This window comes from Glandiceps talaboti, chromosome 1 (genome assembly GCF_964340395.1).
Source record: "Glandiceps talaboti chromosome 1, keGlaTala1.1, whole genome shotgun sequence".
Classification (NCBI taxonomy): Eukaryota; Metazoa; Hemichordata; class Enteropneusta; family Spengelidae; genus Glandiceps; species Glandiceps talaboti.
The window spans coordinates 14,730,775-14,748,945 of NC_135549.1; the positions used below are offsets into that span (position 1 = coordinate 14,730,775).

The following is an 18,171-nucleotide window of genomic DNA, read 5'->3' on the forward strand; positions in this document are numbered from 1 at the left end:
TATTTCCTATATATATCTGTCTCAATGTTGATGGCATGAATTTTCATCTGACACACCTAAGATAGCAGGCTCCATGATTGGTGAAATTCATATTTATTTCATTGTATCTTTTAATGCCAATTTCATGTTTATTTTTTGTCAATGCAATTAGATTTTACATCGAAAAGTGAAAGTATTGGTCACGATGCAAAGGATGGAGTATGGATATATCTGCAACATTTTGTAGCGATTTCCTTGTTTCATTTAGCAATGCAGTCATCCATGTGTTGCTCCATGTGAAGTGAAACAAGTATTTCATTAACTGTTTCCCATTGTCCAGCCACAGTTAATGATCAATCTCAAAGTATTAATCATAATTTGCATACTGCTCTGCAGACTATTGTTTTTTTATTCGCCAATCAATGTGACATTCTTTGTTCATGAGTTGCAAAATGCTGTCTGCAAGGTGAGTTGATTTCACTTTCTGTCCAGCTTTCATTCACAAGATCTCTATTATGTTCATCAGTTATAAACTAATGTCCAAGACAGAATGATAATCTGGAGATAATCAATGTATTGATTAGAATCAATTTATTGTTTTAGCATGACTATGACATGGCTTACCTGTAAGTCTCTCTCTTTCTACTCAGATAACTCAACAAAATCAGAATGTGCAATAGACACCTGCCAGGATTCAAATATGCTGCAAACTATATGAAAAGGTATTTAGAGCTGATCTTTCTTAGTTTCAAAACCTGTGCTAATATTTGTCTAGTTTTTCGTGATCAACACACATTATTTCTATTAGAAACATCTGTTATGCTCTCTACCACAGTTGATTTTGATTATTGTCAGATAGTAAATAAAATAAAATAAAATGAGCTGTCAATGACCAACAAGCCATCAAAATAAAAATGCATACATGAGGTTGCCATTACCATTTTGTTATGCATCCTCAATGGCACACAGCTGCCAGAATTGGTGTCTACTGCCCTTCTGCTCATGAAATGTCCTGAACACATTATTTTTGCATTCACTGATATATAGGTGTTAATGATTGTTGAATTGTAGGCATCAGCATTCCACTGACCAGAGGCACCTCAATTGTGAACTACATGTATGCCCAATATTAGCTACAGTTGCTGCAGAAATACAATCATAGACTTGGATCCATCACCAAGAACATGTCACAGACCACAGCAGAGTAAATATTTTACAGGAAGGAGTTGAGACTACAATGCACCATTATATCAAGAACACTTGTCGCAATCCACCACAAGATGAAAAATTGTGCAGAAAGAGGAAGAAGTTAAGACTACCAGTTACATCACCAAGAACACTCTTTGCAATCTACCACAGTATTAATGTTGTACAGGAAGAGGAAGAAGTCTACAGTTACTATCAGGGTTGGTCAGCTTGTCATGGTAAGAATTAATAGTCTGTAACATCTCCAAGTCATTTGGAAGAACTATGCAGCATTTGCGCCAACAACGACATGTATTAAATGAGTTACCTATAGCATAGAGGTGGTCTTTATGAGAAACAGAAGTTGTAAAATGAACAAGACTATTGCTCACATTATCAACTGTCATGTGAAGCATGTATTTATTATTTGTCAACAAATCCATAACCTATTCACGATTGTTTTGTCAAATATCAAATACAATATCAACAATAATTAGTAAACAATTCAGCCATTGAAAGAAATAATTAAACTGTTTCCATTGACATGTAGAGTGTATTTGACAAAAAGAAGAATGAAAACTGATTACATACAGTTCCTGGGTTTGAATATTTGAGATCTCTTTTAAAAGCCATACTAGCTAGAAGATTTGACGGGTTAATACCTGGTATATGATGCCATGGGAAACGTGGGTGTTGAGGAATTATTGATTGTAAATTCTGAGAAATTTTATAAATTTTGAAGATTACTGTATCCTTAAACAAGAACAATCTGTCTCTAGATTATTCTTGGGGTTATTTAGCAAAGCCCTAATCCCCTGCTATGGCCACTGTCTTTTACATTGAATTGACCAGAAGACGAGGGACCTGCATACACTCATAAAGTTGTGTAGTGCCTACATGTGTTTGTGAATAACTTAAAGCTTGAAATCACTGGACCTACTTCTAAAGTTGATGCATTTGTTTAGGTGTTACTAGGGTGTCAACTTTGGGGAACTTGTTAAAGACAAAGTGACTGTACCATAGATGTTGATAAGGTAACATAACAACTTAAAGTTAACCCTAGACACAGCTTAGTTGGAATGTCTGGTACTACTAGACTGATAATCCATTTGGTATAATAAAGATGAAAACCTGTTCAGTGAAGGATGAGTGCAAATTTAGTGGAAAAATGTGAAACGTTAACTTGCACCCTAAAATGGCTGACGAGATTTGTGTATTTATTGGGGTGTCCAATGAGATTTGAAGTGCACATTAATGGCTATATTACAAAGAGGGGACAAGGGAAACATAACCACCACACTCCTAGCAATATGTTAACTAATTGATGTTGGGAGTCAAAAGAAGCGAGATTAAATAGGGAACTTGCAAACCCGCCATGTTGAATGTTGCATCATGGGAATGGGATAATAAATGCTAAAGAAATTAGTATTGTAAACAATACTGTTACATTGTTTGTAACCACAAATAATCAATTCATAGTCACCCTGACCTTTATGGAAGGTTTATTTTATTGGTAGCTCCAGATTAGGTATTACGATAACCACACATTATCCCACAGGCCTTTGCATCTGAGCATGCTCGGTCTGGATTCCAAGTGCGCTGTTTAGTATTATTCTAAGGTATGTAAACCCCAGCAACAATAATAATGATATAGCACATGCAACTTTAAACTCTGCTATTATATCAAGTGACATAAAATTAATTCCAGGCCAGCAATTGTGATACAATGTTACAGTGTACTTAATTAGTGCCATCTTGTTATGTTCTAAACTAAAAAAATGTCTTCTCACTTGTTTGATTATGGAGAATACTTGCTGAGCATTTGCACATAAAATTTGAATTAGAATTACTAGTCATAATTATCGAGAATTTGAAATTCATTATTATCATACCATTACAATTGAAGAATACCTAACCCATACAAATCTTCAGTGTATTTATTTGGTAGACTCTGTTGCTCAGTCTCTTTGCGTATGCTTTGGTCACCTCTAGTCTAGGCACCTAACCCTAACCCTTCACCATTAACCAAACTAGCAAATTAACCATAATGTTAATCCTATCTCTAAAGACTAACACAAACCATCTTTGAGTGATTGTTAAGCTTACGCAAAGAGAAAATACAACTTGTTCTTCCATTTTTAATATAATGATGATTTTTTGGATATAATTAATGCTAGTATACGTTTTGTATCATGTTATTTTTAATTGTATCGAAAGCTTTGATATAGATTAGAATCCATATGGGTACCGGAATTGTTATACCACCTCTATACATCTTTTATTGGGGACAGTTATACATTGAGTAGGGGAACAGCTATACTTGACTTTTCTGAGGAAATACTTGTACTACTTTCATGAGGCGAGGGTCAATAACGATACAACTACATGTATATTTTTATAAGGAGATGACTACATTTTACTTTGATTGAGGAACAGTTACACTTTACTTTGATCATGATTGGGGAACAGTTACACTTTACTTTGATTAAGGAACAGTTACACTTTGATTGGGGAACAGTTACACTTTACTTTGATTGAATAACAGTTGCACTTTACTTTGAGGAACAGTTACACTTTACTTTCATTGGGAATAGATACACTTTACTTTGAATGGGAACAGTTACACTTTACTTTGATTGAGGAACAGTTAGACTTTGATTGGGGAACAGTTACACTTCACTTTGATTGAGGAACAGTTACACTTTACTTTGATTGAGGAACAGTTACACTTTACTTTGATTGAGGAACAGTTATATTTTACTTTCATTGGGAATAGTTACACTTTACTTTTAATGGGGAACAGTTACACTTTACTTTGATTGAGGAACAGTTACACTTTACTTTCATTGGGAATAGATACACTTTACTTTGAATGGGGAACAGTTACACTTTACTTTGATCATGATTGGGGAACAGTTACACTTTACTTTAATTGAGGAACAGTTACACTTTACTTTGATTGGGGAACAGTTACACTTTACTTTGATTGGGGAACAGTTACACTTTACTTTGATCATAATTGGGGAACAGTTACACTTTACTTTAATTAAGGAACAGTTACACTTTGATTGGGGAACAGTTACACTTTGATTGAAGAACAGTTACACTTTACTTTGATTGAAGAACAGTTACACTTTACTTTGAATGGGAACAGTTACACTTCACTTTGATTGAGGAACAGTTACACTATACTTTGGTTGAGGAACAGTTACACTTTACGTTGATTGGGGAATAGTTAGACTTTACTTTGAGGAACAGTTACACTTTACTTTGATTGGGGAATAGTTGCACTTTACGTTGATTGGGGAATAGTTGCACTTTACTTTGACGAACAATTACACTTTTCTTTGAGGAACAGTTACACTTTACTTTGACGAAGAGTTACACTTTTACTTTGATTGGGGAACAGCTACACTTTATTTTGATTGGGGAACAGTTACACTTTACTTTGATTGGGGAACAGCTACACTTTTACTTTGATTGGCAAACAGTTACACTTTACTTTGATTGGGGAACAGTTACACTTTACTTTGATTGGGGAACAGTTACAATTTTACTTTGATTGGGGAACAGTTACACTTTACTTTGATTGGGGAACAGTTACACTTTACTTTGATTGGGGAACAGTTACACTATACTTTGATTGGTAAACAGTTACACTTTACTTTGATTGGGGAACAGTTACACTTTTCTTTGATTGGGGAACAGTTACACTTTTCTTTGATTGGTAAACAGTTACACTTTACTTTGATTGGGGAACAGTTACACTTTACTTTGATTGGGGAACAGTTACACTTTACTTTGATTGGGGAACAGTTACACTATGCTTTGATTGGGGAACAGTTACACTTTTCTTTGATTGGGGAACAGTTACACTTTACTTTGATTGGGGAACAGTTACACTTTACTTTGATTGAGGAACATTTGCACTTTACTTTGATTGAGGAACAGCTACACTTTTCTTTGGCGAACAGTTACACTTTACTTTGATTGGGGAACAGTTACACTTTACGTTGATTGGGGAATAGTTGCACTTTACTTTGATTGGGGAACAGTTGCACTTTACTTTGATTGAGGAACAGTTGCACTTTACTTTGATTGGCAAACAGTTACACTTTACTTTGGTTGAGGAACATTTGCACTTTACTTTGATTGAGGAACAGTTACACTTTACTTTGATTGGGGAACAGTTACACTTTACTTTTAATGGGGAACAGTTACAATTTTACTTTGATTGGGGAACAGCTACACTTTTACTTTGATTGGCAAACAGTTACACTTTACTTTTAATGGGGAACAGCTACACTTTTACTTTGATTGGGGAACAGCTACACTTTTACTTTGATTGGCAAACAGTTACACTTTACTTTGATTGGGGAACAGTTACACTTTACTTTGATTGGGGAACAGTTACAATTTTACTTTGATTGGGGAACAGTTACATTTTACTTTGATTGGGGAACAGTTACACTTTACTTTGATTGGGGAACAGTTACACTTTACTTTGATTGGGGAACAGTTACACTATACGTTGATTGGGGAACAGTTACACTTTACTTTGATTGGGGAACAGTTACACTTTTCTTTGATTGGGGAACAGTTACACTTTTCTTTGATTGGTAAACAGTTACACTTTACTTTGATTGGCAAAGAGTTACACTTTACTTTGATTGGGGAACAGTTACACTTTACTTTGATTGGGGAACAGTTACACTTTACTTTGATTGGGGAACAGTTACACTATACTTTGATTGGGGAACAGTTACACTACTTTGATTGGGGAACAGTTACACTTTACTTTGATTGGGGAACAGTTACAATTTTACTTTGATTGGGGAACAGTTACACTTTACTTTGATTGGGGAACAGTTACACTTTACTTTGATTGGGGAACAGTTACACTATACTTTGATTGGGGAACAGTTACACTTTACTTTGATTGAGGAACAGCTACACTTTTCTTTGGCGAACAGTTACACTTTACTTTGATTGGGGAACAGTTACACTTTACATTGATTGGGGAATAGTTGCACTTTACTTTGATTGGGGAACAGTTGCACTTTACTTTGATTGAGGAACAGTTGCACTTTACTTTGATTGGCAAACAGTTACACTTTACATTGATTGGGGAACAGTTACACTTTACTTTGATTGGGGAACAGTTACACTATACTTTGATTGGGGAACAGTTACACTTTACTTTGATTGAGGAACAGCTACACTTTTCTTTGGCGAACAGTTACACTTTACTTTGATTGGGGAACAGTTACACTTTACATTGATTGGGGAATAGTTGCACTTTACTTTGATTGGGGAACAGTTACACTTTACTTTGATTGGGGAACAGTTACACTTTTCTTTGATTGGGGAACAGTTACACTTTTCTTTGATTGGGGAACAGTTGCACTTTACTTTGAGGAACACATTACTTTGATTGAGGAAAGGTTAACCCTTATTTTGATTAGAAATGTTTCTTTACTTTTATTTTGCTAGGGGAATAGTCTCACTTTACTCTGACAGGGAATAGTCTGGATGCCAACTTGGTTTCACACTAAACCACATCTGGTCAAAGTCCCTCAATCCGCACAAAAGGTTGTTCATCCCATCAGTGAACCCCAGCTGCTATAGTGATGAACAGTGTATAAGTAGCACCCAGAGCTGACAAATATATCATTACATAACTGCCCCAATAACCACTATCTTTATGAGGGCTGTGTTATTGGTTAGAATTTTGTGATTCATTAAAAATAAAGGTATGATGTCAATGACTGTTTGGGTGGATGTGTATGTATTTTAAATTACATTAAATTGCAGTTCGTGCATCTCAGGACTTGTAGTGTAACAACTTTGACTATACTGTGAGTGGAGATGTAAATAGTAACGATTCTGTATAGGAACTAGACTAACCAGGGAACAGTTGCACTTTACTTTGCTTTTGGAACAGTTACATTTTACTTTGATTGAGGAACAGTTACTCTGTAATTTGATTGGGGTACAGTTGTACTTTACTTTGATAGGGGGACAGTAACTGTTTTACTTTAGTTTGATTGGAGAACAGTTACATTTTTTTTTGATTGGTGAACACTTATACTTTACTTTGATTGGTAAAAGTCATGCTTTATTTTGATGAGGGGAAGAGTTACAATTTACTTTCCTCTAATAACAGTTATACTTTACTTTGATTGCAAGCCTTTACACTCTATTTTCATAAGGCAAAAACTGTACATTACTTTTAAAACTTGTGTGTTGAATGGTAAATTGTGGCAATACGGCAATTTTTTATATTTTTCTCCATTGCATTGTCCATAATTGCTCCTGGTGTACTTTGAATGAGCACTATATTACCTTTGAATAAATGTTAATTTTGTGCCAAACAAACCAAAGTGGTTTTAGCAGTGTATTATTACTACACTATACTTGCTACCATGGTAACTGAGCAACATTTGAGTAGATTACGTCATATGATGTGAAACATGATCATCTCGCATGTATGGAGATTTTTTGTACAAATAATTATTTGTAAAATAAAACTTCTTTTAGTAATTTCCCAATGTATTTCCTTTTGTAAATATTTTTGCCTGGTTTCCATGGCAACCCAATTTTTTAATAACTTTTATGAATATATATACACACATATGTATTCTGTGTCAGTGAACACACATAAGTTATGTACATAAAGCAGAATGTATTAGCCAACGACTACTATTAAACCACACTTTTACACCTGACGATCCTTCTGGTGAAACGGTCCGTAGTGTATTAAATCCACAATGTAATATCAGACTCGTCTTCTTTCATTTTTATGTATGATAGCTCTCCAAGGTGATCAAGCACTCTACTTGGCGAAAGAAGAATGAATGTGTGTGTATATATACACACACACACACAGAGTGATCAGTGTGATGATTGCAACAGCATGAAACAACTGTTCTTGTGAATGTTGCTTGATACTGTGTTTTTTACACAACTCTACATATGTATTGAGCACTGTTTATTCCAGTTTTGACATTTTACGTATACCGAGTTTATATGTGTACATTATATACTAGTATACATGTATGTTTATTAATATGAAAATGTTTCAACTGTTATATTTTTTGAAAGGTGATACATTTTTATAGAATTCAATAAAGCATTATTATACTATTGTCACAGTTTCCATTCGTATTTATTCCCACGAGATAGAGCCAGGAAAGGACTACAGGAATGACGTATACAATAGACACTGGTGGAAAGATAAACAAGGCGGAGCTGCGTTGTATATCTTTCCACCAGTGTCTATTGTACTTATGCCCGACAACTTCACAGGATAGCAGGATTAGTCCATCTCACCCTTGCTAGACTAGATTAAGATAAAGTACACACTGTCTCACCCCTTGCCAGGCTAGATGAGTGATAATACTGAGATAAAAGTGTACACATCAGGGCCATAGCCTGACAAAATTGCCAAGGGGGGACAGAACTTTGTCTTGGTGCAATCATGCATTTAAAATTTAGAAAACGCAAATTTACATAAATTTGCATGTAATTTACATAATGTATATTTTAGCATATGCAATTAAATATATGCAAGGTCAGAAAAAATAAAAAATGCTTGTCAACAGGTAACCTAACCCATCACATTGGGTAAGTAGGTCGATTTCATTTTTTCACAATGCTTGACAAGGATAAAACAAACCATATATAATGATAGCAAAATATTTCAGGTCAAGTTTAGATAGAACTTATTCAGTCATCTTGATACTATCTCATGCAATTTATCTGCATAGCTACAGTTAGGAAATGTACACAATTTACGGTTAAACAAATGGTGTAGTTCCTCGCACCCTCTCTTCTCGAAAAATGTTAAGCCCCGCCAATTGAAACTCAAGCATTATTTTAGCCACCCCTTCTCAGGCTTCTGTCACCTACACCACAGTGGAGATATAAAATCATATGATGCATTGGAAGGAGACAACTCCAAAGGTGAAAAAAAAATGAAAATAAGACAGTGTAGGAGGCCATTTAGAGGCATAAAATATCAAACCATAGACATAATAAATACCAGAATTGAAACAATTATGCTATGTCTTACATATCATCTGGAAGTGTATTTTGTTGTGGCAAAGCTGAAAGATATTATGCGGATGTGCACATGGTAAATGACTTCTGAAGTTTAATTTCGTTCCAAAAAATCCTGAATAAAGAGCAAAACATTTCAAGACTTTCAGACTTTTGATGGCTCAATGGTCGTAAAGTTTTGTTCAATTCTTTTTAGTGCACATTGGATATTTAATCTCAATTCATACTTGTATGCAATATCAGAGCCAAGTAAACCACTGTATAAGATAATATATCATTTGCTATAGACTCAAATGTTTATTGTTACCTATACTATTCAGAAAATATAAAGAAATATGCTTAATTATGAAAAAAAAGCCCACATGAGGATATATTGCCCATCACCTAATGTCGTATCTTTCAAAGTAGTTGCCGAAAAGATGTCATATTCAAAGTAAAAAAAAATGGATAATCATTTTCTTTACCCAACTCCCAAAACTGTTATGGCCACGTTTATGTCGGAACCCAAGGTGAACTCAGTGAATTCTCCTTGTCATTATCATTATAATGGAAATTATTAAATTTTGGATTTTGGTGTCGAAGGTACTGCTCTGTTTACAAATTCAGGGCCATTCTTTCCATAGCAAATTGTCGCTTCAAAATGAATTGCGGAATAACGCCTGTGTCAGTGTGCAATGAGATAATTATATCAAACAACATTTTAACAAAAAACAACGTCGAACACAATTATTGAAAGAAAGATCTTCAAATAATGGATCTTAAACTGCGTACCTAGTTTAATAGTTTTTCAGGGCCACCAAATATTCCAAAAAGAGATCTGCCGTTTTATCAGCATGAAATGTTTTAATACAAGGAACAAGATGTAAATGAGATCGAGCGCATCTTCGGAGTCACGAGTCATTGCATGCAGCATAGCAGGCAACCACACGTTGAACGACTTTTTACGTCTTTTTTTTGAGTTTCACTCGCTGACATTATAATTGCGACTTGCTATCTTCAAATGAAGGAGACTTTCAAGACTACTGTTACTCGCAGAAAATGCACAGTGCATGTGCGCACTTCTTTTGTACTTTCCCGCGCAAATTTTTTTTTATTTGCTGCAAAATGTTTAACTGGACACATTTTAATTCAAAGTTAAGCCAGCGTACAATAGCGATATAAGATACATATTAGCCATGAGTCAGTTTACAGTCACTTTAGTGAACTATCCATTGAAATCGCGCATGCTAGGAATCGTCACATAAATAACGATTTTAATAGCATCGCTATGTATTCAAAAAATAGCTTTTTTTCCTTTCTTTTTTCCAAAATCTCGGGGTGGGTGGGGGGGGGGGCAGCTGCCCCATTGCCCCCCCCCCCCCCCCGCAGGCTACGGTACTGCATACTGCAGCCAGTAGCCCTCAACGACAATAGGCTGGGTAACCGACACTAAACGTCGAGCACGGAACGTTATATTGAGGGCGCCCCGTCACGGCGTACCTTACAGACTTGGTCATTGAGGTCACACTATCAGCTGGTTTATTATTAACATAGTTTTTACCCATTGCAAGCGCCGTTGCCACATGAAACAGTTGGTAAGTTTTTAAAGAGAGAGGTCATTTTCCTTGAGAGCAGGATTTCGAGAAAACAGTCAGATATATTACTAGACAACTTTAGAAGTGAAATTCCTAGAGCTAGCAGAGCTAGCAATCAGGTGTCATTATTTATGTGTGCATGCATGCATGCCTGCATTGTCAGTCATAGATCATGCCGACTCCGTGTCAAACTGTTTGTTTTTATTCATACACCCATGGACTATTACTGATACACTGTACACAACTTTGACGGCGTGTCTGAATGTTCGTACTTTGTCATGTCGTGAGAGAGCTTTTCGTTCATCGTTCGAGGGAGAGGGGGCCGTGGGAGGGGGCCGTGGGAGGGGGAGGGGTGTTAGAACGCAAAGTCCCAAAGCGCACCCCCCGGCACTCCTCCAGCTATGTTGAAAATGGCTAAAAGTAATTGTGCTGTCATAGCCCTGCAATATGTTGAAAAGGACGACAAATACGATGTACTTTAACCTAACGTTATTTCCTCTCACGTGATTGTACACCCTGTCAAGAAGGGTGATGATCGATAATTTGGTATGAACTCAATATGTCGTGTGACTGTCAACTTTGTGTCAACAGTGTCCCTACTAGTCCAGTACCCTCCCTATTGGGTGGATCGATTTGGAGAACTGTCAAATATGAAGGATGTCACGTTTTGAAAATCACCCAGTCGATGACTGTACTGCGTCGGGCCAACTGCTCGCCAGTTACCAAGGTATGTAAGAGTTTTCTACGTCCAATGCGTGAAATTTTAGAAACGCCGTGTTTCATTGAGTATCTTTACTAGTGCTGGTGGTGCCCATATGTTACATACAATACTGAAGAACACAAACAAAATCTTCTGGAAAGGTCAAATTTGCATATTTCCTCTAAGTCGGGATTGTATCAAGTGGACTTTTTTTTTGCGGTTTCCACTATGGGAGATTATTGATGTTCCTTCTGCAGATGGTATGTGTCCAACTTACATATAACTTGGAGTTTTGATTGACGATCAATGACTGATTTATCTTCTCTTGGGGATGGGAGGTGTGGGGGGTTGGGGGGTTGGGGGGCTGAGTGGTGATAAAAAGAAAATTCCATATTTTATTGGAATAACGTGTAATGTAACAATTTTACACAAATCATCTGCATGGTATATTGCATGGAAATCTATCTTTTCTACATATCCTGAGTGTGACTGTATATAGCTAGCTCCAAGCTGACATTGACAGAAAAAATATTACCTAACAATACATAATCGCTCATTGGACTCAATGTGTGCAATACTGGTGGTTTGATGTTTCACTTATTATGATGAGAGCTGTGAAAGAAATATTTTGTTAATTAGTATTATTAGTGCAATTTGGAGAGAAAGCCATATGGAAGAATTTTCACTACACCATACTTAGATTGCGATTCACTTCGTCCCAATTTCAACTCCTCCCATTTCAACTCTCCCCAATTTCAACTCACCCCATTTTCAACACGCCCCAATTTAAACTTACCCCATTTTCAACTCTCCCCAATTTAAACTCGCGCTATTTTCAACTCTCCCCAATTTAAACTCGCTCTATTTTTAACTTGCCCCAATTTAAACTTGCCCCATTTTCAACTTTCCCCAATTTAAACTCACCCTATTTTTAACTCGCCCCAAATTCAACTCACCCCATTTTCAACTCGTCCCAACAACACTAGTAAATGGTTATCTAAACAATACATGGACTCGAAGTACAAGGACCAAAAAAATTACATGATTTTATGTACGTGGCCAGTCGAAGCATAGCAAATATAGCATTTCATAGCAGAAAGTGGTGGTCGTATGCATGTGGGTTTTGGCAAGGTGTTTGCTAGATCTAGCACTAATACTAGCACAGATAGACAACGGTGTTTACAACTTTTTCCCAGTCATGAAATATCACTTTTCGCATTATGACTTAATGTTTACAATGCAAATAATAATGATAATAACCAGGGAGAATATTTGTGACTGACACGCTTACGACTTTTGCGTACTGTAGGTTTTGGAGACGCGTCTCCTCTCCTGAGTTAACGCAACTGGTTTGAATAACGGAAGTATTGTAGTACATACTGTATATCCTGTTTACAGCACAAGTGGTACTTCATTTAGTGGAATACAATATTCCATAGACCCTCCAAACTGAGTACTACTAGCTTTGAGTTTCATATATGCACAAGTAAATTGTAATGTGAAGAGTTGGGGAGAGTTGAAAATGGGGCGAGTTGAAATTTGGGCGAGTTGAAAATGGGGCGAGTTGAAATGGGACGAGTTGAAATTGGGACGAGTTGATCCTACCCCATACTTAAACCTTAATATCTTAGCTGTCTGAGTCTGTATGTGTATATTTAGTTAGCTATTCTATACTGTATACAATGTACTAATGCTAATTAGGTCAGGCCCATAGCCTCAAGCTAAAGTGTCAGCATGCACACTCTCAGGACTTTTAAGTGTTAGTACCTTACTGTGCAGTAGCCTGTTTATGCACAACACTGTAAACAGGCTAGTACTACATGTAAACTGATATTTCAAATTGTTTTAGAGTGAAACCCATAATCTATTTTTATATGTATACAGCACCAGGAATAGCTTTTAGGAGAATATATCGTACAGTAGGGGGTCCTATGTCTGGAAAGTTCCATATTAGGTGGTAGATTAGGATATGTGGTTCTCCTTACATGACACCTACCAACCATGTCACTTGCTACCAAGCAAACATGTCAGAAAGATTTTGTCCTCATTCAATCTATCATTCACTCACTCACTCACTCACTCACTCACTCACTCACTCACTCACTCACTCACTCACTCACTCACTCACTCACTCACTCACTCACTCACTCACTCACTCACTCACTCACTCACTCACTCACTCACTCACTCACTCACTCACTCACTCACTCACTCACTCAATCTATTAACCGATCAATTAATTTATAAAACTGACTAAAAATACTATTATGAGTTCAGAGGCTGTGTACAGTTACAATTTAAGTTGAAGGCTTGAACCAGTCTAAGCTATTGATAAATGTTTAGGTTCTCAGTTTTGCCATGTAAGATAAGATAAGATAACACTTTATTTTAGCTGTTTAGAAAATTTTACATTTCTAATTTGGTATTTAAACAAAATAAAGTTAATAATGATCTATGAAATATAAATATTAAAATATACAGTAGTTCTAGTGTGTGTCTATTGACTACATGTATCATCCAGGTATATGTAGAGAGCGGTTATAATATCCTTATGTTTTGATTGTAGTATATATCTAAATTGCTCTCCTCTATCTAAGTTTATAAAGTTTGAGTTGAGGGTAGTGATAATACTAAACATTTTTTCTCTTTGTTTTGTATATAATTTACAATGAATTAGATGTTGTAATATAAAGTAGACATAGTGATAGTGCTATACTCAAACTAAGGTACAGCCATCCCATGCATGGATAGCACTTTGTTTCTGTAATGTGTAAGGTATGGCGTTACGGGGTACCCTCATATATAGGTCAACCTATCTAGGAGGGGAACAACACTACATATCTTGTAGACTATATAATACAGTCTAATTTACCTCATGTAACCAAGTAAAGCCTGTAAACAGGGTATACATATATGGTAATTTGTTAGTTATGATAATCAGTAATGGGATATCCCAAAATACCAGCAAACATCACATTAAAATGAATACATAATACACTGGTCAACAATCAGGAACATTTGAGATGGTAGTTCTAATTTGATCCAAATATTTATTTTGCTGTAATGTACTGGTATACATTGTATTTGTCAACTTGTTCAATTGAAATACGATTTTATATGAATGGATAGATGGGTATGTTGGTCTGATGGAGGGATGGAGGGAGGGAGGGAGGGATTATGGATGGATGGATGGATGGATGGATACATATGACTGTATTTGTGTAAGTTTGATATATTACCTGTTTGAAGGAGTTGTAACATTTTGTTGACTGCTCACGTCTCCATTATTGACCTGCATATCTGCATATCACTTACATGCCAGCTACAAACTGATAAAATGTATACACTTTGTGTAAGGTTTCTCATGGTAACAGTAGTTTACTTTGCTTTGTAAGCTAGAAACTTTGCCCAGGTATTTACAGACACTACATTAGCAAGTTCACTTTTAAGGAAGGTGATAAAATCATAGGGTCTATGATAAAATCTACTTGATGTCAAAGGTCAAAGGTCAAAGACAAATATATATTAATATACATACAGATGTATATGTACATGTATATGAACTGCGCATAGTTTCAGCTGGTAGACTTTAACATATAATACAATTGTTACTTTTACCATGGAAAGCTTTATTATGAATATTTTAAAATATATTATTAATTGCAACAACGCTCAATACTTCCCATAGCTTAAAAAGATAGAGGGAGAAACAGAAATAAAAAAACACACAAAACAGAATTCTTAACTCCCAGATTTAAAACAAAAAAGACAAAGCTGGCAATACTATACATGGAACATGTGATATAAACCACTGGATATGACTTTGACATGTTATACTATGAGAAACACTGAAGTAAAGCACTTTCTCTATGTGGTACACTCATTTATAGCATTCACATTACAGTGAGTAACACTGAAGTAAAGCACTTTCTCTATGTGGTACACTCATTTATAGCATTCACATTACAGTGAGTAACACTGAAGTAAAGCACTTTCTCTATATGCTACACTCATTTAATTTATAGCATTCACATTACAGTGAGTAACACTGAAGTAAAGCACTTTCTCTATATGCTACACTCATTTATAGCATTCACATTACAGTGAGTAACACTGAAGTAAAGCACTTTCTCTATGTACTACACTCATTTATAGCATTCATATTACAATGAGTAACACTGAAGTAAAGCACTTTCTCTATGTACTACACTCGTTTATAGCATTCATATTACAATGAGTAACACTGAAGTAAAGCACTTTCTATATGTGCTACACTCATGTACAGCATTCATATCAAGTATAAATGTATACTGTTTCAATTGATTTATTTACAAGCCTAGCATGTGGCCTTTCTAATTTAGTCAATTAGTAAATGAAACAGTATACTTTTACACTTGATATGGATGCTACAAATAATAGTGGTACATACAGAAAACGCTTTACTTTTGGTGTTATGAGTTATATAAGGTGATACTAAGTAAAGACTCTATTTTCATTTCAGTACACGTTTAACCTTTGTACACATTTGGATGCCTAACACTATTTATTGTTCTTGACAGGCAAACTATTAAATTGTTTTTCCATCTTCGATAAGTTACAGTTCGAAGTTTGACTAAACATATTCTAAAACATTGTGCCATGTAATTGTGAGTAGAGAACAATGGACAAACCTACATACATGCTGTCGATAAACATGACATGTTTACAGAAGTAAAACAAACTCTCCTGTCTTTATTTATTTGTTTAGTTTCATTGCATAAACCAACAACTAATACATTGAATGTCAGTAATAATAGGTACTAATCAAGTTGAATTATAGGACCATGGTTGAAATCACTCACTAATCTGTCAAACCATGTATACACAGCTGCAAATATATCAGTCAATGTGTTGCATAGATTTACATTGTTCTTGTAAAGAAAGAATCAATCATTTGAAACTTACACAATCAAAAAGTCTATAGATATATAAATGTAATATAATAATTTATTTATTGTAATAATTGATTCTTTATTATTTATTTATTCTTTATTATTTATTCAACAAAAATGAGTGTTTATTAAAAAGTAGTCGTAAATAAAAAGGGACTTGCAATAGGTTATATATTTGACTTTTGTTTGGATTGTCTAATTTATACTGCCATACAGCCATGACATAACTTGTCAGTATGCACAGTAGTCTCCTTAGAACGTTGGACAAGTAGAACTCATAACAAGTAGTTACGTACATGTAGAAGAACTAGGAAAGAGTATCTGATACCATTTTTGCAGAAAATGAGGTTGACGAGTATTATGATTTTCATTTTATATCGAGAGGATTTCTATAAATTACATGAGTGCTTGGCTGTTCTTACTTTTTTTTCAGGGAGAACACGTAGTCAAATTGAAGAATTCTTTTCTTTTCTTTCAGTGTTTTAGATTTCAGTTTTCATCATCTTCAATAATGTAGTGAAAAAGTTAATTTCAATTATTTATTTTTGTTTCCATAACAGGTAATACCATGAATGATAAAACAGGTTTAGATTCAGAATGCGTGGAACTCCACCAAAGAGCAACTTATCATGTTTCCAGACCAATATACACCGATGATGAATTCAAGCAGGGATTCTTACTGCCTAAAAAAGAGGAACCCAGCCGGTGTCAACAGGTTGGAAAATATTTAACAAAACAATGTGCATGTTCAACCACATGTTTGAAAAACTTTCTCTTCAGCAAGTTGCCGATTTTGGAGTGGTTACCAAAGTACCAGATACGAGATGACTTGCTGGGTGATATTTTGGCCGGATTTACGGTGTCTGTTTTGAACATACCACAAAGTAAGTGACTGAATGTGAGTCTTAAAATGACATAAGGTCTAAAAAAAAATGCTTTGGTTCCGGTTACCTGACCCCATCTAGTTTTTCACGCTGACCCTAAACTTTTTTTACGTATTCAAGAAAAAAGTAATAAAATTGCAAAAATTGTGAAGTCTTGCAAAAAATAGTAAATACGGAAACTGACATCAACTTAAAAAAGACAATATGAAACTATTCTTCCAATCTGTAATGGTTGTATATCAGATGAGAAGTATTAATCAATACCACAGAGACCGTTTGGAAAACAGCGGAAAACAAAACTACCTGAACTAGACATTCACAAATAATAATTTTTTTGTTAAATCTACCTACCCCCCCACCTATTCTAAAATTGAGTGTAATCGGAACCACCCAATCTTTTTTGTTAGGCCTAATAGTAATGTTGACGGATGTATTTATAGTGATAACAATTTTTGAAGAATTGCACACTGTTACAGAAAATATGATACACCTGTATAAATATATTATTAGATTCCATATGTAACTTTGGTCTGGGACAGTTTTTGTATTTGCATATTTATATGTTCCCAATTTTATGTTGGCCTGGAGCCATAGTCAAACAATAAATAATCATATATATATAATTTATAATTAAATTATAAATTATATATATATATATATTATTTTTTTTATATATAATTTATGTAAATGAATAAATATATAATATAATAAAATAATATAATCGAAAGTTGAGGAGATCAGAGATTATATATTATATAATGATATGCTACTAATATTGCATTGAGCACTGTTCTCTCTAGAGAGATGCCTTTATTACTATAACAGTACCACCTGTCAAACAAGTCATTTATACACAA

At 35.1% G+C, this 18,171-nt stretch overlaps 1 protein-coding gene across 1 annotated transcript in view; it reads left to right on the forward strand.

The window, feature by feature from the left end:
- Nucleotides 1–1,216: 1,216 nt before the first annotated feature.
- LOC144433552 (prestin-like) overlaps nucleotides 1,217–18,171 on the forward strand; it is a 29,772-nt gene continuing 12,817 nt past the window's right edge. Inside the window, exons 1-2 of the mRNA XM_078121874.1 lie at nucleotides 1,217–1,403; nucleotides 16,991–17,314. Coding sequence (XP_077978000.1) covers nucleotides 1,217–1,403; nucleotides 16,991–17,314 — 511 coding nt within the window. The remainder of the gene's footprint in view (nucleotides 1,404–16,990; nucleotides 17,315–18,171) is intronic.